This window comes from Oncorhynchus nerka, linkage group LG25 (assembly GCF_034236695.1).
Source record: "Oncorhynchus nerka isolate Pitt River linkage group LG25, Oner_Uvic_2.0, whole genome shotgun sequence".
Classification (NCBI taxonomy): Eukaryota; Metazoa; Chordata; class Actinopteri; order Salmoniformes; family Salmonidae; genus Oncorhynchus; species Oncorhynchus nerka.
The window spans coordinates 31900848-31925037 of record NC_088420.1 but is presented as its reverse complement, the minus strand read 5'-3'; the positions used below and the strand labels follow the sequence as shown (position 1 = coordinate 31925037).

The following is a 24190-nucleotide window of genomic DNA, read 5'->3' as shown; positions in this document are numbered from 1 at the left end:
TTTTGAGTTTATTCACTGTAACTCCATAGAGGACAACATGTGTGATGTATGTCTGTGTGTTACCTGTCTGCGCCATAGGTATAAAGAGAGGAAGTATCCAGAGAACATGGAAAGGCTGGTGATACACAATAACTCCCCACTGGATGCTGAGATTCACTTCTGCTTCCAGCATGACACCAAGGCTACCACCTACCTATTGGACCCTCCCAACATGACCCTCAAGCCCAATGAGAGACAAGTAGCCAATCAGAACTACTCTTAACATAGTTGAATGTAGTCAAACATACCAGGAAGGTGTCATTGTCACTAATATTATCAATGAATAGTTTCACATCCATACATTTTTCATGTTATCAGTATACAACTGTAATAACCACATTTTGTTATGAGACTTTGTATGGTAATCACAGAGTACCACTTATCCATGTTGTGCCCTTGCAGGAGCTGACAGTGTGGGCATACCCTACGAGCCCGGGGCAGATAGAGGACAGTGTGGTGTGCTGTATTAAAGAGAACCCAGAGCCAGCCATCTTCCGCTTCTCCTGTCGCGGGGTCCGGCCCGAGCTCGAGATCGAACGCAAGCAGCTGCATTTTGATAAGATTCTACTGCACAGGTCAGGGAATTAATTAATGCTGTAGTCCACATTGCACAGAACTACTGTAGTGCTTTTTAACGTGTCAGGTTCAAAGTAGAGGAATTTGTTTTTGTCATGGTAGTTTTCTGTTGATTTTCCTTTCGCCACTATACTCCATTCTCCCTGTGCTGGTTGTGAATCTCAGGAAGGACACAAGGAATCTGTGCCTGCGTAACAACACGCTGCTGCCTGCAGCCTGGAGGCTGAGTGGGCTGGAGGTGCTGGGGGATGAGTTCAGTGTGTCTCAGGACCAGGGCATCATCCTGCCACACTCTGAGTTCTGCTTGCAGATGCATTTCAGAGCCATGAAGCCCATAAACCTGAAGAGAGCCATTCGCCTCGAGGTACAGTACTGGGTGATAATTAATTTGATGATTGGTATCATCATGTTGCATTATTCCTGTTTATCTCATATTGTTGTTGTGTGACTTTCTGTCTGTGTGTTGCTGTGTGTGTTAGGTGTCCGATGTGGAGAACATCCTGGGTATTGTCCATACAGAGAACATTCAGATCCTTGCTGAGGCCTACGACGTGGCTCTGGACATCACCTTCCCTAAAGGTCTTTACAGGAGTTCTCACAGACAGATACGCTTGTTTCTTTCACACATGCATCATTTTACCAGCTCCCTTTGATTTGGATGAATTCCTTTTCCTGTTTGTGAAAGGGAAATTAATGGTGTTTCCCTTGATCTACCATACGTGTGTTTGTTTTTTAGGGGCTGACGGCGGTCTAGACTTTGGAACCATCAAAGTATCTGAGGAGGTCAAGCTTTCTGTGAACATGAAAAACAAGGGCAAATATGAGATAGCTTTCAAGTGAGTATCAATAAACATACACTATCCTAAAGCTAACTGCTAATCATGTTATTTTTTTTTACCATATTAAGCACATTATCCACCAGCCCTCCCTTTGCCTCCACTTTCCCAGGTTTATCCTGGAGGCCACAGACCCAGCCGTGCCAGACCTGAACCAGATCTTCACCATCACCCCACAGAAGGGCTCCCTCAACCCCAACGACCGGCCCACATGCGTCCAGTTTGTGTTCCGCCACAACAAGGAGGTGTCCATCCGAGAGCAACCAATTCTGCGCTGTCAAGTTAGTAGACTCAACCAATAAAACTTGTGAAGAGTTTCAGTAGTGTGCTGTTTCAGTCTCAGTATCCATTGGTGCCTTACAGGTGTCTGCTTTTTCTCAAAGGTGATTGAGCCAAATATTGCAGAGGGTGGAGAGACCATTGCCATCATTCCCATCAAAGTTTCAGTCCAGTCCCTCTTCTCGAAATACAACATCATGCCCTCCAGTGACATTAACTTTGGCCCACTAGTCTACGGCTGCCGCAAGACACAAACCTTCACCATAGAGAACAAAGGAGACTTTGAGATCCGCTTCAACATCAGCAGGATGTGTAAAGACCTGCCACAGCCTGCCCAGAGGAGAGGGTATGACCACCACTATGAACTCTAACCTTACTGTATCTCACTCCTAATACTTCCTCACTTTCTCTGTATAACCCAAAGTCATGGAATGCCTCTTTATGTCTCACTGCAGCATTGTGGGGAAGAGAACATCACGTGAGAACCACTCTGCTAAACCCCTCACTGGAAACAAAGTGCGGCGAACTGAATCCATCCAGAAGGACATGGGCATGTCCACTCTGGTAAGAGTTCCTCCTCGTATTACAACATACCTAGAAACTAACTTCAGCAGATATAAATGACCTTAATGAAGATAAACATTTGAATATGGATCCATAATCCACCACTGCCCCATCCCCATGCCTCCCTCTCTTCCCCGGTGTGCAGGCCCGTTTCACCATGGGCGTGTTCTCATTGGTGCCTGGTTTTGGTACCCTGGCGCCGGGCGCTCACCAGGTGGTCACGGTAGACTGTGTGGCAGAGCAGGCAGGACGCTGGCAGGAGTGCCTGGCCCTGGACATCACTGACCGAGACCCCTCAGACAATCCAGGCGGTATCCCCTACCGGCTTGTAGCTGAAGTCTGCATGTCAGGTGTGTATATGAGTTAGCAATGGTTGAGAAGGAAATGTGATGTAACGTTACCCCTGGCCCTGAGTGCTTATGTTGAAATTGGGACTCACTTTCCAAATGTCTGTTTTTTTCTACAGGGATTGCATACAAAGACATTGCCTCTATTTTTGAGGAGCACCGTATCTGCAAGACCAGCACCATGTTGTACTGTGAGCAATTCCGTGATTCCATGGGCATCTATATCCAGGATGAGAACAAATTTGTTTTCAATAATGTTCTGGTGGGTCGCCCGGCCAAAGCCCGCTTCCGCCTCACCAACAACGGCAAGGTGCCCTGCGAGCTGAGCCTCGCAGTTAAACCTGTACTTACGAAGGTATGGGTGGTTTTCTGATGAACATGTTTATGAAACAGAGATTGATTGTGTTTGTAGGCTGTAAGGCAGCAGGGCGAACAGTGACTGTTTGTCTGTTACAGATATCAGTGCGTAGCACGGAGGTGTTTGAGTTGACGCCTGGCAGGCTTTCTATACCCAGTCACTCTCATGCCTTTGCCATCATCACCTTCGCCCCTCAGACCATGCAGACCTACCATGCTGTGTTTGAGGCCACCCTGGAGGGAGCTACCAGGTACATACCTCCGTTTGCGTGTGTGTGTGTGTGTGTGTGTGTGCATACCTGTGTGTGTGGGTAAACTTTTCTCTCATCATTCACTCTCCTGTATTTCCTAGTCTGCAACCCATGGCCAAGTCCAAGGTGTTGGTGTTTGATCTGATGGGTGATGGCAATCTGCCCAGTGTGACTATTCTGAGACCAGTCCTGAGGACCAGCCGTGGACACCCTCTGCTGCAGTTCAAACGGCTGCTGGTGGGCCGGGCCCAGACCCTGCCCCTGGTGCTAAAGAATGATGTCAATGTACCCGCTCAGGTGAGAACATCCTCTGTTTATATTACGTTTTTGGAACAGTGCTGTTTATACATTGGCATTATTTGACTGCTTTGCAGATTCACATTGATCTTCTGGATAAGATGGGGGTGTTCACTTTGAGAGCTGCTCCCAACACCATCTGCAGCAACATCTCCTCATCACAGATAGATGCAGAGGTCGGGACAGGTTGGTACAGTATACAACTGGTCCATGAGAAAACCAGCAGAGAAACTGTGTAGAGACACTGTATAGTACGATTGTTTCAACTGTAAAGTTCATCCTATCCATCCTTCCTCTCCCCTTAGAGAGACAGATGGCACACACTGCCTCGTTGGTGCTGTTAGGCGGTCAGCAGGCGGAGTTTGAGGTGGAGTTTAGTCCCGTGGTGGCTCAGAGCTTCGAGGCCAACATGCGCCTCCTAGTGGTGGACAACCAGTATGAGGAGACAGTGGTGCGGCTGCTGGGGGAGGGCTACCATGATGTCATCTCCCTGGACAACATCAACAGCAAGGCTCAGCAAAAGGAGTACTCACCAGATGGTAAGGCCTCAAAGCTTTTTAGAATGATACAGCAAAGGTGTGCATGTTTTCCACTACTTCAGGCCCTTAGTTGAATATGTGTCCCTCCCTTGTATTTTGTACCCAGGTAAGGGGGACCTGCTGTTCTTTGGAGACTGTGACGTGTCCAGGCCCTACCAGGAGACCTTCACCATGACCAACCTGAGCAGCAATAACGTGCTGAGGTTCGAGTGGCCCGCCGATGGCCCCCAAGTCTCCTTCTCCCCCCAGGTGGGCCACCTCCATGCAGGCTGTGCCAAGGAGGTGACCGTGACCTTCTGTTCAGAGCAGCCCGTGGTGCTGATCGCCCAGCCTGTGAAGTGTAAGCTGTGCAGAGTGGTGTTCCAGCAGCCAGTAGACCAGGTGCCAGACTGGGACGACCGCCTGAGGACCGTCAAGTGGGTCGACTCTGGAAAACAAGTGGGCAGTCAACAGCCTACAAAGAAGAAGGTGAAGTCACCCAAATATCTGTGACTGACCACCCAGTCATAAAACAGCTGGGATAAAGCAGAATATTTCATGATCTTTTTTTTATTTATAAAATGGAAACACATTTTATTTATCCAGAAGCTTTACTTGCACTGTATTTATGTGTATAATGACCCATGAAGGAATGAGAGGCAATTCAATTTAAACACTGATAGAGAGCTCAATATTAAATTGTGTGTGTCCTGTCTGTCCCCAGGTGATTGAGACAGACCCAGAGCCAGTCCATTCTGTAGTAGAGAAGTCATTCAGGGAGACGGAGCTACGCATCAGTGCTGTGTGTGATTATGCTAAGTTCACCTGCAACGCAGAGACCATCCGCTTCAAGGACACACTGCTCTATCAGACCAGAATGTTCCAGTAAGTTAATGTCTATTTGGGTTTCTGTGCCTTTCATATGTAAGTCAGAAATACAAATTATGTAATTTTAGTTCGTCTAATTTTCATCATGTCCCATGGTGTGCAGGCTCCAGATGGTGAACAAAGGCAGTGTGAAGCTGGAGTACTCATGGCAGGTCCTAATGGACAGATATGGAAAAGGTGTCAACTTTGATCATGGAGGTAACTTTCAGACACTGTCTTCTGGTTTTAAGGGAAAATGTAAAAATATGCTATCAATATACTGTATGTACTGTATATCAGCAGACATTGTAACTGACATGATCTGTGCTCTATATTTCCAGACGTTAGCCCTCGCTCCTGTCAGAGCAGTAGATTAGGGGTGAGACCTGCCAGCTCTTTGGAGAGCGTGTCATGCCTGATGCTGGGTGACCCAGACCTGCCACCCTTCTCCGTGGAGCCCAGTGTGGGTATCATCAGCCCTGGAGCCACCCAGACCTTCAGGATCAAGTTCTCCCCCTTCGAGGTAGCAGAGTGTGAGGCCAGGCTGGTCTGCAGGTCAGGATTAGGAACATAGACACACACTTACAAATCAAGGCGGAGTGAATTTTTGAATTTTTGTGTGTATTTTATGACAGCATCCCAAACCTGAAAGATGAGCAGAGCCCCACCATGGTGGTGTGTGGTCGCAGTTTACTGCCCTACTGCCACTTCCACCTGGAGGACTCAGACTACATCAGTGGAAACAGACGTAACCCAGAACTGCGTGGTCCTCATGGGGCCCTGCCCAGGGCCCCCCTGGACCCCAACACTAGGGTCATAGAGTTCAGATCTGTGGGCATTGGCTCCTCCATCCTTAGGTGGGTTGTAGCTTGATCACTCAAGCCAAAATGTTTACTACTTTTGAATAGTATATTTCATTGTATCTTTTCCCCCCATACAGGCAGTTCAGCATTGTAAACCCCACCAACAAGCCTTACTCCTTTATCTGGAGATGTGAGGATGCAGGTGCCTCCCCTTTCCAATGTCTCACACCCAATAACTCCATTCAGCCTGGGAAAAAAGTAGAGGTATGGCTTGTGTATATTGTGCTTCACTTTGAGGTCCTTGATCACTGATAAAATGTCAGCTACTCTTACTGCTTTTAGTGCATCTCCAGCGAACCCTGTTCTCTGCTGTTTTACTATTTTACTGGGAGAAAATGTCAGCTGTAAAATCTCTAATTCTTCCCGCTGCAGGTATCTTTTGAGTTCCAGGCCCAGGAGCCAGATACAGTGGAGTCATTCTGGACCTTCCTGATCCCAGATCAGAACCTGTCTGTGCCCTTCCTGCTGGTTGGAACAGCTAGTGAGCCTGTTGTCTACATGGACCATGCCCATCTTAACCTGGGAAACCTGCTAGTGGGTAAGTGCAATAAAGCAACTAAGGTAGAAAATACCCACTACACTAGAATCATTATCATATGAGATAATTCTTAATAACATTATCCTAAACACAACATCAGTCTTAACCTGTGAACATTTGTTGTGACAACATGTTTCTGTGAATATGTCTCTGTAGGACACAAGGCTCACCAAACAGTGTATCTGCTGAATGGAGAGAATCAGCCCTTTCAGTTCTTCATTAAGGAAACGTCCCGTTACTCAGAGGCCTTCCTGGACAGCCTGCAGCTGGAGCCCATGGAGGGGGTGGTGCCACCTAAAGACAGGTGTGTAACTCAACTTCATCGGTGATACACCTGAATCTAATTTAATAGAATGGTGTATCAGCCTAAGAGGGACTGTCTGTAGTTATAGTTACTATATTGTCAGAGTGATACCCTTGACACACAACATCCTCTCTCCTGGTGTCTTGCAGGTTCCCTGTGTTTGTGTCTTTCACCCCGACACAAGATGGAGTGGTGACCTTTAACCTGCTGGTCCAGGTGAAGGGGAAGGTCCAGCCCCTCAATATGAACATCAAGGCAGAGGGTTACAGCATGAATGCCTGTGTGCAGTGTGAGAGCACCGAGGGAGGCGTCACCGAGCTGTCTCCAGGCAACTCTTATCATCAGGTGGACTTCAAACAAGTGAGAAATGTCCACTTCAAAGCTTAAGACTCAGACAGAAAGGCTAATTATACACCGAACTCCCCTTAAGCCTTTGTTGTGTGAAGTACAAACTCATGCAAATTCAGAGGTACTTTTTCTCCCCTTTGCCCTGTTTGAGTTTTATAATTACATTTTGTTCTCTTCCTTTTGCTTTTTGTCCTTGTTCAGGTGGAGCTCAGTGATACAACATTGTGTACCTTCTTAGTGTCCAACCTGGGGAAGTTCAGTCTGGATGTTCAGTATGAGTTATGGGGCTCGGCGGAGATGCAGCGCCACCTAAAGGTGGAGACAGACAAGGGGAGTGTTGAGGTGGGCAGACAAAGCCGCTGTATTGTCACATTCTTCCCCCTGCAGAAGTGTGTGCTCAAAGACGTGGGCCTCAACATCAAGGTGAGCATCTCATCTTAGCATCATTGCTCTCCCTTTTCCTCCTTATATCTACTGTGTGTATGATTCCAATCTATGAATGATTCCGTCTCTCTTCTCTCTTTCTCTCTCTCACTTCTCTTCAGATTAAGAACGGGCCTGTGTTCAGCTGCTCCATCCTGGGTTCAGCGGTTGCCCCTGGCCTGGATTTCTCCTTCTCGAAACACAACTTTGGAATGAGCTTTATCTACTGTGCAGGGATGGTGCCAGCCACACATACACTGATCATAAGCAACAAGGGAGAGAGAGGGATCAGGTACCAGCTGACAGGTTGTCTGGCACTTTGCCTGTGTTTGAGCGACAACTTCAAAACCTAAACAAAACAGCATTTTTCCATTATCAGGCTCGCTGTCAGACCATTTAATTTCCTCTCAACTACCTAAATGAAATGTAATGAAAAAGGCCTCACTGCACTTACAGGGAAAGGCATACTTTATATATCAGTGTTTCTCATTGAGGGAGCTGCCATAGCAGGTTATTGTCCTCTCCAGTCTAGATTGTCAGTTCTCCAACACCCCATTCCTGGAGGTGGGCTTCCAGCCAGAGGTGCTGCCCCCTGGTGGGTCCATGGAGGTGCCCATCACCTTTTACCCACGGGAGGCCATGCGCTACCATGAAAGAGTGGTCTTCGAGATCAATGACTGTGCCAAGCAGATGGTCGAGATCCTAGGTCAAGGCATTGAGATGAAGGTGAGGTGTGCGTGTGTGGGAGCTTGCGTGTGTGTGTGTTCATGCTTGTGTGTGTCTTTATGCATACCTCCCCTGTGAACTTCCTGCTACCAGGTTGACTTTGAGGACCCCAGACACAAGTTGGTGAATCTGGGGGCTCTGCAGATTGGTCAGAAGATCAGGAAGGTGATTCCCCTGGTGAACAACAGCCACTCCTCTCTAACTTTCTCCCTGCTACTCAGCTCTACTGTACACACTCTGCTGGACTCCAGGGTACGCCTCACAGCCACCTCCACACCACTGACACTATTCCCTCTCACTGACACACAATAGTACAGTTGCTAGATTAATGTATATTTTGCTCAGAATTAATCGATAAAGAGAACACAGTTGAGCCAAAAAGACTGTTCCTTTTCATGGGGTTGCCATTCTAGATGTGAGTGTGATGAGACGTGTTCCTCTTCTGTACCGTAGGTGCTGTCAGTGAACCCGCCAGGTGAGGTGACCCTGAAGCCGTTTGGGGGCCGCTGTCTGGTGGAGGTGCTGTTCTCTCCCAGGCAGCGCATGGCTCCCTTCACGTCAGAGCTGCAGTTTGAGTGTCTGGGCACGGTTCGCCCCTTGCTGGTACTGAAGGGCTGCTGTCAGGGAGTGGAGGTCAAGCTGGACCAGGACTACCTGCCCTTTGGAGCTGTGGCTCAGCGCTGCAAGGTCACAAGACGCATCATCATGCAGAACACTGGAGACATCGGAGCCAGGTAGGTACTCTGACATTAATACTGAGTGATTAGTGCTTTTTGAGGTTCATTCGGTTTCGATTCAATTATTAAAAAACAATCACGTTTTTTTTTTTTTTAGTTTTGCACTATGCACTATCTGGGTTGAATTCTGTAACAACACAGCATTAAAAAAATGTGTCCCATGATCGTAGTGACTGCTTATCACTTAATAACCATAATTTATTCACATGACTTTACTTTAATAAAATATTTCAGTTGTATATATTACATTTGTTTTATTTGATGACTTTATTATTTCATTCTAAGTCATCTCATCTCTAGAGCTTCTTTCTATGCTGTCTGACATCACTATTTTAACAGTTCTTCTAAGTAAATAAGGCATACTTATAAAACATGAAGAACACCTGCTGTTTCCATGACACAGGTGAATCCAGGTGAAAGTTATGATCCCTTATTGATGTCACTTGTTAACTCCACTTCAATCAGTGTAAATGAAGGGGAGGAGACAGGTTAAAGAAGGATTTTTAAGCCTTGAGACAATTGAGATATGGATTGCGTATATTTATTTTATTTTTATTTAACCTTTATTTAACTAGGCAAGTCAGTTAAGAACAAATTCTTATATACAATGACGGCCTACCCTGGCCAAACCCTAAGGACGCTGGGCCAATTGTGTGCCGCCCTACGGGACTCCCAATCACGGCCTGTTGTGATACAGCCTGGAATCAAACCAGGGCCTGGTGGGACGCCTCTAGCACTGAGATGTAGTGCCTTAGACTGCTGCGCCACTCGGGAGCAAATATATGTGCCATTCAGAGGGTGAACGGGCAAGACAAAAGATTTAAGTACCTTTAAATTGGGTAAGGTAGTAGATGCTAGCCACACCAGTTTGTGTCAAGAACTGCAACGCTGATGGTTTTTCACGCACAACATGGGCCAGCATCCCTGTGGAATGCTTTCGACACCTTGTAGAGTCCATGCCCTGACGAGGGCAAATGGGAGAATGCAACTCAATATTAAGAATGTGTTACTAATGGTATACTCAGTGTATATGACTGCTGAATACCAACTATCAATCAGTTAGATCATGTATTTTCAGGTAGAGATACACTATATATACAAAAGTATGTGGACACCCCTTTAAATTAGTGAATTTGGCTATTTTAGGCCACACCCATTTCCGACAGGTGTATAAAATCGAGCACACAGACATGCAATCTCCATAGACAAACATTGGCAGTAGAATGGCCTTACTGAAGAGCTCAATGCCACCTTTCCAACAAGTCAGTTCGTCAAATTTCTGCCCTGCTAGAGCTGCCCCGGTCAACTGTAAGGGCTGTTATTGTGAAGTGGAAACATCTAGAAGCAACAACAGCTCAGCCGCGAAGTAGTAGGCCACACAAGCTCTCAGAACCAGACCGGCAAGTGCTGAAGTGCGTAGTGTGTAAAATTAGTCTGTCCTCAGTTGCAACACTTACTACCGATTTCCAAGCTGCCTCTGAAAACAACGTCTGCACAAGAACTGTTCTTTGGGAGCTTCATGAAATGGGTTTCCATGGCCGAGCTGCCGCACACAAGCCTAAGATGACCATGTGCAATGCCAAATGTCGGATGGAATGGTGTAAAGCTCGCCGCCGTTGGACTCTGGAGCAGTGGAAACTCGTTCTCTGGAGTGATGAATCAGGAACTGCACAGAGCCCTGACCTCAACCCCATCGAACACCTTTGGGATGAATTGAAACGCCGACTGCGAGCCAGGCTTAATCTCCCAACATCAGTGCACGACCTCACTTATGCTCTTGTGGCTGAATGGAAGCAAGTCCCAGCAGCAAAGTTCCAACATCTAGTGGAAAGCCTTCCCAGAAGAGTGGAGGCTGTTATAGCAGCAAACTGGTGACCATCTCCATATTAATGCCCATGATTTTGGAATGAGATGTTCGACGAGCAGGTGTCCACATACTTTTTGTCATGTAGTGTACCTTGCGAGGCAACTGCTCTCTATCCCTCTCGAGCGCACGTTTTTCTCTCATCTCTCCATCTCTGGGCCCACACAGACCGGACAAGTAGGCACGTAATGGATTATGTAGTTAATTACCACGTTTTCTGCACTAAACTATGTAGAATATTGGCCTGTTTGAAACTTCAACGCCATATTACATCACACAGTTGGGGCTTGATCTGATTTCTGTAGAGAAACTACGCATTGAGCTCAGAAACCCCCGAAATAAATGGAATTCAAATAATTGAACCGATGTCAGTCAATGATAAAGTTGAATACTTTATTAGATACTGTATGCTCTCCTATTATTGATGGTCATAAAAATGTAAACGTATGCTATGTTACTGCTACATACTTATACAATAGGTAATAATGGCCATTATCTAGCATCCGTTGTATTGATGTATCCATCCTTGTGACTGTGTCAGGTTCCAGTGGGAAATGAAGAAGTTTGGCAGAGACTTCTCCATCACCCCTGTAGAAGGCTACATCTGCCCCGGCATGGAGGTGCCTTTTGAGGTGACCTTTTCCCCTGTGGAGCTGAGCCATGAGCTGAGATATGATGACCTGCCCTGCTCTATAGAAGGAGCCAAGCCCATCAAACTCACCCTGGCAGGCTCCTGTATCCTACCCCCGGTCACCAAAGAGGTACGGCTGCTTGGAAATCTCTTTAATACAACGCATGTGCACAATATAAACCCAAAACCTGCATAGAAAATGAGACCTGTGTTTAATAATGATTGTTCCCTATCGCTTGTTCCCCTTTCTCTACCCGTCTCATTCTTCACAGGTGTTGCATTTTGTGTGTCAGGTGCGCTGTCAGCACATCCAGTCACTGACCCTGTCCAACCGCACCAACCAGCGCTGGACTCTGAAGCCTGTGATGGAGGGGGAGCACTGGAGTGGCCCTCCCTCCTTCATCATTGAGCCCTACCAGCAGAACAAGGCCTACGAGATCACATACAAACCCATGGTCACGACCGCCGATGGCAAGAAGCACCTGGTGAGACACTTTCACTGCAGCGCTTTCTTGGCTCTAGAACAGACTGAGCATATTTGTAGTGTGAAGAACCTTGAATAGGATGGCAAATTATTATAGTTGCCAACAATTAACATATTTTAGTTTTAGTCAAATAGTATGTTCATATGATACAGCATATTATTGCATTATGTACTATAGATGCATCCTGTGATTTGTCTCTGTTGCTTGACCCTACTGTCCTCCTGTGCCTCTTCCAGGGCTCTGTATTCTTCTCCTTTCCAGATGGGACAGGCATGCTCTACACTCTGCATGGCACTGCTGAGGCCCCCAAGGCTGTAGCCACCATCACCCACGAGATGCCCTCCAAGACCCAGTACACTGAGATGGTTCCAGTCCAGAACTGGCTCTCCAAACCTCAGAGGTACCACCATTCTACTACTTTAGCAGGACGTCTATCTGATTCTTACTGATTCTACCACTGTCACACTACACTCCTAATACGTTGCCACAATTTTGTTAGCTGCCAGTGTTAAGCTGTTCTGTGTGCAGGTTCCGTGCTGTAGTGGAGATCATGAAGCCAGAGAGGCCAGACAGCACTGTGTCGCTGAAGGGCCTGGACTATCTGGATGTACCAGCTCTGGCCAAGAGGGACTACAAGGTCTCCTTCTTCACCTACAAGGAGGGCCAGTACAACGCCAAGGTGAGTGGAGATCTACATTATAAATGCATACAGGAGAATGCTATCTATCTTCAGGTACTGTATGTTTAGATTGCAAAACCCAGATCATTACTCTACCCTGCTACCTACACATAGATGAAGAATGCCAAAGGCAGCTGTTTTCCAAGTTGACTTTGTATTTAACCATATGTGTCCTGTCCTCCTCTACTCCCTGCCCTCCAGGTGACATTCCGTAATGAGTCTACAGGGGAGTACCTGTTCTACTACCTGAACTTCAAGGCCACAGCGCCGGGTGTCATCAGCACCATAGAAATGGTGACTCCGGTGCGCCAGACAGCCTCTGCCTCTGTCAGGGTGGAGAACCCCCTGCCCATTAGCCTGTTCTTCAGTGCTGAGTGCCGCAGCCCAGACGTCAGTGTGCCTCCACAGCTCTCTACGCCTGCACTCTCCAAGGTGGGTCTACACGCACCTGACTTCATCTATTATCTTGACTAGGATTGCCTTTCCTAAGCTTATACACTGTATCAAACCAATGCTTGATTGTTCCATTTTTGTTTGGTTTTATTTAAATCGCAGGCCACTCTTTCATTTGAGTACCAGCCGCTGCGTGCGGGCGAATCCACTGCTCGTCTCATTCTTCATAATGGAGAGTTGGGCTACTTCCACTATGAGCTGTTGCTGAAAGCCCTGCCAGCGTCGCATGAGAAACCGCTCTACTTCCGTGCTCCGCTGGGCAGCGGACACTCCGTCTCTGCCAAGTTTACCAACTACTCCCGCGTCAAGGCAGAGTATGCCTGCAAGGTACTGGATCCACCTTGTAGACGTTGGACAATACAAGCTATAGCATTTCCATTATAGATTTAATTCATTATCTCGGGGAATGCATGATCATAAAATGATGTCTCTGATGATATGATATCTCTCTTAGACGGACAGTCCTGACTTCATTGTGGAGAAGAACATCAACGCTGCAGCTGGCTACCAGGCAGGCACAGACATCAGCCTGGAGGTTTACTTTGAGCCCTGTCAGTTGGGAGAGATCCGTGGCATGCTCACCCTCTCCTCAGGGTTTGGAGGAGAATACATGTTCCCTCTCTTTGGGTGCTGCACCCCTCCCAAAGCCCAGGGCCCCTTCACCATCCGCGCCGGATCCAGCGTGTCCATCCCCTTTAAGAATGTGTTTGTCCAGACCACAGCCTTCTCCTTCCAGGTGGACAGCCCATCCTTCACTGTGAAGGGCGTGGAGACCATCCGGTCCAAGAAGACCCACAACATTCTTGTTATGTTCGAGGGGCCTCCCCCTGGCTCCCGAGGGCCCTGCAGTGGTAAGCTGACCATCTCCAGCCCGCGCTCCGAGGGCCACGGCCAGAGCATCTCCTGGGTCTTCTACCTGAAGGGCTACTGCCCTGAGCTGGCCCAGAGGGACAAGACCTCCTAGAGGAGGGTGAACCTCTTCTATACAGTATCTACAGTCCAATGCACAATGTGGTTGATACTACAATATGTTTACTCCACACTGATATAGTTTTAAGCAAATGTCAAGCTAATAAATGTCATATAGATGGGTGTTTTTCTTCTGTTGCACTTACATTTGTACTTTTAGCACAGAATCATATTTGTTGAATGTGTTTTAAATCAGTAGGCTACAGTAATCACATTTAGTTATTGATTTTACAAATAAGAATGTGTTGTTGTCCTATTTATAAAGCCTTAGGAGATTTATACATTGTGAGAGTAAATAATAAATATATTTATAGCAGAAATGGTCTATCGTATCAGCTGTGTTGGATTTGATCTCTTCTAGATCATGTCCCTCTCAGAGCCACTAGGGAGAGCACTTACTCCTCCAAATAGCAATCATTATGTGTCAGCACCAGTGACTTCCTACATTCATTTGTGGGAACAGGATGGGTGTTCAAGATGCATGAAATATAAAAAGAGTTTCGATTTGCATAAACAGCAGTTGAATAGGTGTGTCAGAACGAGAGAGCGCGTGTGTGTGTGTGTGTGTGTGTGAGCATACAGCTAGCAAGCAGGATGAGTGCCTGTGTTTTGGGACAGATAACTATTGCAATTTTCCCTCATTCTCTCAATCAATGAGATGTTAAATTCTTTCATATTTAAATATTGCGCAGGGGTTTGAAGTCTCCTGGCAGAGCTTTTAATCTGGTGAGTAGGAGAGCTTTAATGAGGGAGTGGGAGGGCATTGTACAGACACACGTACATATATTGGCTCTTTTTCCTAACCACGGAATTCAAATTGTTCTTTGGTCTCAATAGAAGGCGGTGACCAGAAGAGGATGAACAGTTTTGACAGAAAGGACATGTGTTGTGTTTATGATTTTCGGTTTGAAACTGGCTAGCAGTTATGATGCAGCTGAACTGTAATCAGAGTAGACAGATAAGATGATCCAGTGAAGGAGCTCTCTCTCTCCTCTATGGAACGCTCCAAGCTCTTTGCTAAGGGGCATCACATCTATCTGGGCCTGACCACAGGAGAGGCCTGTGTATGCTGGGCTGCCTGTATTGGGCTTGTTTGCCTGATCTGTGTAGGGTAGCAATGAGGTAGATGAAGCTCAAGTAACCAGAGTCACATAAACAGAAGTTCTGAGATCCATTTAGTGTAACCCAGCCAGGTCTGACTGGCTGTGCTCTGCTGGGCATCAGGCCTTCTGTCAAGAGACCAGAAGCGGATGGATGCACTTCTAGTCGCCTGAGGCAAGACTTCCTCTAAGAATGGGTTCCTCCTCAACTGCTGTGGAGGATTTCCATATGCAGTTTTATGCCACACATTAAAATGGCAATAATTATATCTAAATATTTCTAAAGGCAGAGCATTCTTCCTACTCTGGTGGATTTGGCTAATTAAAGAGAGGGGCCTGGAATGACTTAATCACCTCTCTGAAAAGGGCAGGACCAGGGAGTCTTTCAACTCACAAAGGTTATCCTGCATGGGCCTTTATAGTTGCACACATCACACACTAGTAATGAGGGACATTCCTCAAAATGTAGAGGGGCTCAGATGAAACATGTAGGTGGGGAATTCTGCGCTCTATGGTGAGGCCCAATGTCTCTGATCATCATCAGCCAAACTTTTCATCTAGCAGAGATTATGAATGCAACAGGGGGCCTAATCAGTGGCTTAATTAATGAACCACATACACTGGGTGACACCACCCCACTCAACCATGCCACTATCCTAATGGCAACGTAGTTAGCTAGTGACTTGATTAATTTGCCCCACAACTGATAGAGATCTGTTAGAGGTAGTGTTGTAAGGACTCATACTTTTCTTTAACTTAATTCATGGTGCTTCAGTCCACTTTGTACAATGTCTCTCAACACGTTTACTTACATTTCTTTACAATAACTTCTACATATACAATCACTTCTCATATATTTAAGCAAGTAGACCTGTATCAGGCAAGATGCTGATTAGTCTAATCGAATATTGCCACGGCATCAACAGACAGTCACCTGGAATAGTCCACTAACCCTCTTAAAGTTTGAAGTGATGTTGAGGAGAGGTGTGTTTTCGGAGATGTTCGGAGGGTCGATGATGATGTAAGAGAGGAGGGAGGGATTGGCCCCATAGCGCTCAGCATGAACGCTCCGGTGCAAAAGGATGTGTGAGCAAGCAGCGCGCTACTGCAGGGACGGTGTCCACAAACTGCTCCAAAAAGAACAACCGAAACTCCGGGCTCAGGACAGCAAAGAGCAACCAAAACCCGTGGACCAGGACAGCGAGTCAGCAACGGCTGCACAGTCCGGAAACAGCGGCGCCCAGCCCGGTGCAATTGACGGGCTCGTCCGCTGGATAGTCACCAAGATGAGCGACAACAAAAGCATCTCTACCCGGGAATACGCGAAGGAGGAGGCGTCGGTTGCCCAAGAGCAGTTCTTCGCACCAGAGCCACGGAAAGGCATCTCTGTTATATTGGATGTAGGTATCGCTAACTTGATTGTAGGGTTACCAGATATCTTACCTGCACATGATTCGTTAATATGGTAGCTGAGGTGGAATAGTTTGCGGGAGAAAGTCCCATTTTAATTCAGTGCGCACTTACGCTCAAAGATCATCCTCAATGTTGTGCAAATACTGTACATTAATTCTAGCTTCTCTGAATACACATGCACTCACTATAAATATCTTGAAAATAAAGTTTCTCTGTAATCAGTAGGCCTATCTGGCCCATATTTTCCATAAATAGTGGAATAATTCTAAGCACCCATAAACAAATCAAATAGGCTACTCAGAGTTACGTCCCCCCACATTTGAGTGGTCTTTTATAGGCTATACATGCTAGAATATGTATCACATCCGACAGTGATTGGGAGTCCCGTAGGGCGGCGCACAATTGGCCCAACGTCGTCCAGGTTTGGCCTGGGTAGGCCGTCATTGTAAATTAGAAATTGTTATTAATTTTGTTGCCTAGTTAAATAAAGGTTACTTTTTTTTTAACAATTAAAAAAACGTTTTTATCCATGCTCCAAATTGATATCAATAGATGTAAATGCTCCTACATGTGTGCAGTTTGTTACATAATTGGCCACAGCATGCATATACAGTAATTTAAAGCTACAATGAGCAACTGTTTGAGAGACCTGGACAAATTCACATAGAAATGGGATTTATAGATTTGTCATTCTTATTGAAATCAAGTTTAAGAAGTGGTAGATATGTTATAGGTGCGCTAATTCTATGCTTCCTGTTCTTAAGTTACGTTTTTGGTCTTTTACCTTCAGTTTTGTACACCAGCTTCAAACAGCTGAAAATACAATATTTTTAGTCGTGAAAAATATATTTGACAGAGGTTTAGGTGCAATGATTCTTTAAACTATACTTGCTTGTTTTGTTACAAACTGAAATTAGGCAAACTATTAGAAAATTAACAACCAGGAAATGGCAGAGGGATTTCTGCATAGTGCATCTTTAAATGTTGTCTTAATTAAAAATCTTATAAAGAGCTATAGATTAATATATGACTGATAGTCAGACATCTTGTCTTTACCATGCACTAGCACATCTTTGACAGTCATATCTTATTTTTTATAATTTATTATGATTTTGCTGTGTACCCAGCAATTAGCCTACACTGTCGGGTAGGCTGCTGAAGCTGGTCTCAGCGGTGTTGATTTAATAGGTCAAAGTGTTGCCATAGTATTAGTCATAATTGCCTTATGTGTATCTGATGCTCGTTTCTCTAGGGATCTACATATTGCTTTAATGGATAAAACAAACCTGAGAGTGAGAGAAACTAGTTCACTTTTAGACCAAGACCCAGACCCAGATAAGATGATAAAGAAGTGGTGCATGGAAACTGATTATAGGAGACCAGAGGAGTAGAAGTATCCTAGTGGGTGTGTGTGAGTGTGACTGTGGTGTGTATGTGTGTGACTGTGGTGTGTGTGTGACTGTGGTGTGTGTGTGTGTGTGTGTGTGTGTGTGTGTGTGTGTGTGACTGTGTGTGTGACTGTGACTGTGGTCTGTGACTGTGACTGTGGTGTGTGTGTGGTGTGTGTGTGTGTGTGTGTGTGTGTGTGTGTGTGTGTGTGTGTGTGTGTGTGTGTGTGTGTGTGTGTGTGTGTGTGTGTGCGTGCGTGCGTATACACACGCGCGCATGAGAGAGAGCAAGAGAAAAAGAGAGTGAGGTGAGGGGAGAGAGAGTACTCAGTATATGAAAGTGAGAGAGACAGAGTTGTACAGGGTGAACATTTAAAACCAGACATTCTCTGCTGAGCCCACTTTTAAGTTCACAATAAATTGCACAGCTGATACTGTATAAAGTCTTGACTGCACCTAGTGTACACTGAATGACAATGCAGCCTCATACAGTATACTAGATATACAGTATTAGCAATGTAGTTTGCTTCTGCGTTTGCCTGTCGATGTAGTGTATTGCTCTAGGACATTCTAGCTCTGTGAGTGACTTAGAGGTGATTATTGAAGGTTTTTAATTAAACTGTCCATATAGATCCAGCAAGTGACATTTACAGAAGATTTTAGTTGGATTATTGGCTATGAAATGTAAATGTTGTCATTTGCACCGTTTTTAGCCTCAGCCATACCAGACTTTACTACTTGCTTTAATTGCATGTTATCTCTTTTTGAAGGACAAACATATGGTATTAATTAATATTATTTATTGCTTGCTATGTGCCAGGATTAAAAAATATATATATATATATTTGTCACATGCTGGTGTAGAACAGTGAAATGCTTACTTACGTGTTATTTTCCAACAATGCAGAGTTAAAGATAAAAAACAAAAATATGAGGAATAAATACACAGTGAATAACAATAACGAGTAAAAAATGAAATAACGTGTCTATTTACAGGGAATACCACTACCGAGTCGATGTGCAGGGGTACGTGGTAATTGAGGTAGCTATTGTATGTACATATAGGTAGGGATAAAGTGAACAGGATAGTTAATAGACAGTAGCAGCAGTGGAGAGTGCATTCGGAAAGTATTCAGACCCCTTGACTTTTTCCACATTTTGTTACGTTGCAGCCTTATTCTAAAATATATTTTTTTTAAATCCTCAGCAATCTACACACAATACCCCATAATGACAATGCAAAAACAGGTTTTTAGAAATTCAAATAAAAAAAAAAAACTGAAATATCACATTTACATAAGTATTCAGACCCTTTACTCCGTACTTTGTTGAAGCATCTTTGGCAGAGATTACAGCCTTGGGTCTTCTTGGGCATGACACTACAAGCTTGGCACACCTGTATTCAGGGAGTTTCGCCCATTCTTCTCTGCAGATCTGCATAGCTATTTTCAGGTCTCTCCAGATATGTTCAATCGGGTTTAATTCCAGGCTCAAGGACAATCAGAGACTTGGCTTCTGTCTGATCACAACCATAAAGGCCTGATTGGTAGAGTGCTGCTGAGATGGTTGTCCTTCTGGAAGGTTCTCCCATCTCCACAGAGGAACTTTAGGAAGAGTCTTGGTGGTTCCAAACTTCTTCAATTTAAGAATGATGGAGGCCACTGTGTTCTTGGGGACCTTCAATGCTGCAGATATTTTTTGGTACCCTTCCCCAGATCTGTGCCTAGACACAATCCTGTCTCGGAGCTCTACGGACAATATGTTCGACCTCGTGGCTTGGTTTTTTATCTGTGTGTGCCTTTCAAAATCATGTCCAATCAAATGAATTTACCACAGGTGGACGACAATCAAGGTGAAGAAACATCTGTTGGATGATCAATGGAAAGGATGCACCTGAGCTCAATTTCAAGTCTCATAGCAAATGGTCTGAATACTTATGTAAATGTACTTATGTACTTATGTAAATGTAAATAATAAATATAAATAATATTTCTAAAAACCTGTTTTCGCTTTGTCATTATGAGGTATTGTGTGTAGATTGATGAAGAAAAAAATAATTTTATACATGGAATAAAGCTGTAACCTAACAAAATGTGGAAAAGGTCAAGGGGTCTGAATGCATGGTATGTGGTGAGTGTGAAAGTGCGTGTGGTGTCAGTATGCATATTTGCACATGTTATGTGTGTGTGGCCGTATGTAGGGTGTGTGTTGGGGTGTAAGTGTAAGTATGTGTGAGTTTGTGAGTAGAGTCCAGTGAGTGTGCATAGAGTCAGTGCAAGATAGTTACTGGTACTACGTGTTTTGAATTTTTGCTTGTAAGCAGGAGGATAGAGTTATGGTCTGATTTTCCAAAGGGAGGGTTTCTGTATGTGTTTCTCTGTGTGGAGAAAGGTGATCTAGAGTTTGTCACCTCTGGTTGCACAGGTGACATGCTGGTAAAACATGAGGTAAAATAGATTTCAGTTTCCCTGCATTAAAATCCCCAGCCATGAGAAACCCTTCCTCTGAATGTACATGTTCTTGTTTGCTTATTGCTTGTGTTGAGTGTGGTCTTAATGGCAGCATTGGTTTGTGGTGGGCAGCTACGAAAAATATAGATGACAACTCTCTTGGTAGTAGTATGGTCTACAGCTTATCATTAGGTATTCTAACTCGTTATAGCAAAAACTTGAGACTTCCAGGACCTACTGTATATTTAAAGGTATGTGAGTATTGAAAACCCATCTGATCAGAAGAGAAAACTCACAGTATCTGTTCTTTGTACAGTATTTCTTACAGCCCCATTATTCTCCTTTCTTCTCTCCTCCACACCCCTACTCCACACAGCAGTGACTGCCTAGGGAAAACAGATCCATCCATTCTTAATGAGGAAAAAAGTCAGGGAGAACGCTGCCTCTCTCTCTCTCGCCCTGTTCCCACCATTCTGTGCCTCGCTCTTTCTCACAAATTTTCTTGCTTATTGTTTGTCATGTCTCTCATTCTTTTCCTCTGTCTCTCATTATTACCTTTTCATTTTCCAGGTCATGGTTTGGCTTTTTCAGGAGAGGCTTTATTACTGCCACTTTTAGTGAGTTTGGTACGCATCCGGAGGATAGGGAGGCGTTTATTACTGCCACTTTTAGTGAGTTTGGTACGCATCCGGAGGATAGGGAGGCGTTTATTACTGCCACTTTTAGTGAGTTTGGTACGCATCCGGAGGATAGGGAGGCGTTTATTACTGCCACTTTTAGTGAGTTTGGTACGCATCCGGAGGATAGGGAGGCGTTTATTACTGCCACTTTTAGTGAGTTTGGTACGCATCCGGAGGATAGGGAAGCGTTTATTACTGCCACTTTTAGTGAGTTTGGTACGCATCCGGAGGATAGGGAGGTGTTCCAATTTTCTGGGAGCTTGCTTCAGGGCTCGGGTATTTTCTGTATACCAGGGAGCTAATTTCTTGTGACAAATGTTTTTTGTTTTTAGAGGATATTACACAAGGTTAAATTTAGATCCTTGGTTAGGAGGTTAAACTGATTTTTTAACTCCAACGTCCTTGGGTAGGTGGGAGAAGTCTGGAAGGGCATCTAGGAATCTTTGGGTTGTCCGAGAATTTAAAGTGCAGCTTTTTATAATCCTTGGTTGGGGTCTGAGCAGATTATTTCTTGCGATTGCAAACGTAATGAGATGGTTTTCTGATAGTCCAGGAATATGAGGAAAAACATTTAGATCCACAATATTTATTCCAGGGTATAACTGTGGCAATGCGTAGGTTCGGAGACAAGTTGGACAAAACCCACTGAGTCGATGGTGGCTCTGAAAGCCTTTTGGATTGGTTCTGTGCACTTTTCCATGTGAATATTGAAGGCACCAAAAATTGGAATATTATCTTCCATGACTACAAGGTCCGATAGGATTTCAGAGAACTCAGTGAGGAATGCTGTATATGGCCCAGGGGGCCTGTAGTAACAGTAGCTATAAAAAGTGATTGAGTAGGCTAAGTAGGCTGCATAATAACCGTTCTGTTCTTGAACAGTATTGATCACTTTCATTCTCGGTTCTGTTCCTCTGTAAAAAATATTTTACGGTTTTCAGTTCTGTTCCCTGAACCAGTTCCAACCGCTGGATAACAGTAGCAAACCACACCCTGGCCCCTGGGAACTGAGCTGCTCTAGTTGTTTTATACTTGTCTTAGTAAGTGATACTCTTTGATGTCGTTTTCATTCTATATATTTAGAGGAGCAGTGTGTGCATTTGGTGTTTGTCCCCTTTTTTTGTCAAATATGTTTTTTTTATCTGAAACGAAGTGAAATTGGGTCACCTACATTATGTGACACCATGCTGGTAGGCCTGACAAATGGATGATCAGACAAGCCCCTCAACACCAACTTGGCCAATTCTATACACAAACGTCTGCCACCTTTGTCATATTATTCCCCACTTCTGTTGCTTTAATTGTGCTTTACATTTTGCACGATATGTAATATTTTAATGCACCTTTTCTAGTTGTGTCAGTGAGGATGAGTCTTTCTGGAGAGTAGGTACCTGTATTTCTTTTGCACATTAGTGTTTTACATCATGAATCTTGTTCTTGAGGCAGCTCTGCAGAGTGGTCACTAACTGGCACAGCCACAAAGTCATAAAATCAGATTTTAAACCTAACCTTAACCCTAACATTAACCACACTGCTAACCCTAATGCCTAACCCTAATCTAAAATGAAGCCAATTTTGATTTAGCAGCTGGCCTATCTAGCGGTAATCTCTCAGTTCTGCCTCCAGGACAAGACTCATCCCAATAAATGTCAACCTGCAATTCTTTCTCTCTCCCCATCTAATTTCCCCAATCCTTATTTCGCTCTCTCTCTCTCTCTCTCTCTCTCTCTCTCTGTCTCCCTCTCTCTCTCTCTGTCTCCCTCTCTCTCTCTCTCTCTCTCTCTCTCTCTCTCTCTCTCTCTCTCTCTCTCTCTCTCTCTCTCTCTCAAACCTGACTATTTCATCCACCTCTTGTGTTTGATCTCAAAATGATCTCCTTTCCCTTATTTTTGTATCGCAAAGAAATTCTCCGATAGCAGAAGAAATAAACGATTAAGCTCAGCAAACACCATCACTTCTAAATTATTTCAATAGTGCTCTAGCAGTGCCTTTCGGGTGGAGTGGAAGATTGTGGTATTGATCTGAAATGGTTCCCAAGACGTTTTGCTCAGCTTACTTCACCCTCAGATGCCAAAGATAAACATGGCACAGACTCGTTATAAAGGCTTCAAACATCTGCAGTCACATAATAAAGCCGTAGTAATGTATGGTGTGTTCTCTAAGTCACATGTCCATTTTCATGGTCAATTATTTACCCCTGATTTGTTTTATTAAAACTACTCAAGTGCTCATCAATCTGGTGAAGCAAATAGATAGTATCAACAAACGCACGAAGGACAAACACCTACAGTATACACAGTATTTTATACTGTTGAGCTCATTCATGGATGAAATGCACTCACCGCTTTCAAAAGCATAGAAAGAAACAACACATGAATATGTTTCCCCCACCAGATATAACAATGGTTACAGAAAATGTATTAGTGTTTTAAACTGGTGTGAATACTGCTTTTCCAGTGACAAACGAATGCTTTTTCTTACTCTACCCTGCAGCCTTAACTGTGCTATTACACACATGAGTGCACAATATGGTCAGGCTTTTTAAACAAGACTACACTGGGTTTTCACTTACTCTTAACCAACCATTCAGGCAGGCTTATTTACTGTCTCCGTGTCTGTAGCTAGTATCTTTTTAGGCGTTATGGTATCATTTACCTTTTTTGCCATGTTTTATCATGTTTCATGTCTTGACACTTTTCACGTGACCCTTCGCTAATGCAGAGCTCCTATTTTGTCTTAACAGATTTTCCGGAGAGCTGATAAGGATGGTAAGTGTGTTTTTGTTTGTTAAACTGATCTGTTATCATGTTGTCTGTGCCCTCTCAGTAAGGTAGCCACCCTGTCCAGTGTTGTGGGTTATTTGGGTGTTGGTTCATTTCCAGGCTAGTACAGCGTTTTGTTTGGTGCCAGCGCTTCCCTCATTCCCTCTGTCACTTGTTTGTTCTGCTGTCGTCTCTTGGAGCCTTTGACAAGACTGAAGAAAACGAACAAGGAGACAACTTAAAAAGCTCAGTTTTCATATCAGCCAGATGGCCATCTTCTTGTGTTCTCTGATGTGTGTGTGTGTGTGTGTGTGTGTGTGTGTGTGTGTGTGTGTGTGTGTGTGTGTGTGTGTGTGTGTGTGTGTGTGTGTGTGTGTGTGTGTGTACAGTATGTGTGTGCATACAGTTAGCAAGCAGGATGAGTGCCTGTGTTTTGGGACAGATAA

The 24190-nt window shown here is 44.7% G+C and overlaps 2 protein-coding genes across 3 annotated transcripts in view; both read left to right on the top strand.

The window, feature by feature from the left end:
• hydin (HYDIN axonemal central pair apparatus protein) overlaps positions 1-14309 on the top strand; it is a 71101-nt gene extending 56792 nt beyond the window's left edge. The window contains 35 exon segments of the mRNA XM_029634230.2: positions 79-238; positions 442-614; positions 781-979; positions 1095-1194; positions 1352-1451; positions 1564-1732; positions 1835-2076; positions 2186-2294; positions 2440-2644; positions 2761-2996; positions 3098-3249; positions 3351-3546; positions 3624-3732; positions 3852-4085; positions 4192-4553; positions 4789-4949; positions 5056-5150; positions 5273-5486; positions 5567-5788; positions 5872-5998; positions 6167-6332; positions 6489-6636; positions 6786-6996; positions 7186-7407; positions 7530-7699; positions 7935-8133; positions 8227-8385; positions 8587-8867; positions 11276-11495; positions 11638-11850; positions 12087-12250; positions 12379-12529; positions 12731-12961; positions 13085-13309; positions 13437-14309. Coding sequence (XP_029490090.2) covers positions 79-238; positions 442-614; positions 781-979; positions 1095-1194; positions 1352-1451; positions 1564-1732; positions 1835-2076; positions 2186-2294; positions 2440-2644; positions 2761-2996; positions 3098-3249; positions 3351-3546; positions 3624-3732; positions 3852-4085; positions 4192-4553; positions 4789-4949; positions 5056-5150; positions 5273-5486; positions 5567-5788; positions 5872-5998; positions 6167-6332; positions 6489-6636; positions 6786-6996; positions 7186-7407; positions 7530-7699; positions 7935-8133; positions 8227-8385; positions 8587-8867; positions 11276-11495; positions 11638-11850; positions 12087-12250; positions 12379-12529; positions 12731-12961; positions 13085-13309; positions 13437-13946 — 6835 coding nt within the window. The 3' untranslated portion in view covers positions 13947-14309.
• Positions 14310-16061: 1752 nt separating this feature from the next.
• The window catches only part of necab2 (N-terminal EF-hand calcium binding protein 2), a 132881-nt gene continuing 124752 nt past the window's right edge, over positions 16062-24190 (top strand). For both annotated transcript variants that reach the window (XM_029634229.2, XM_029634228.2), the window contains exons 1-2: positions 16062-16451; positions 23726-23750. In XM_029634229.2, the coding sequence (XP_029490089.1) occupies positions 16134-16451; positions 23726-23750 (343 nt within the window). In that variant the 5' untranslated portion in view covers positions 16062-16133. The remainder of the gene's footprint in view (positions 16452-23725; positions 23751-24190) is intronic.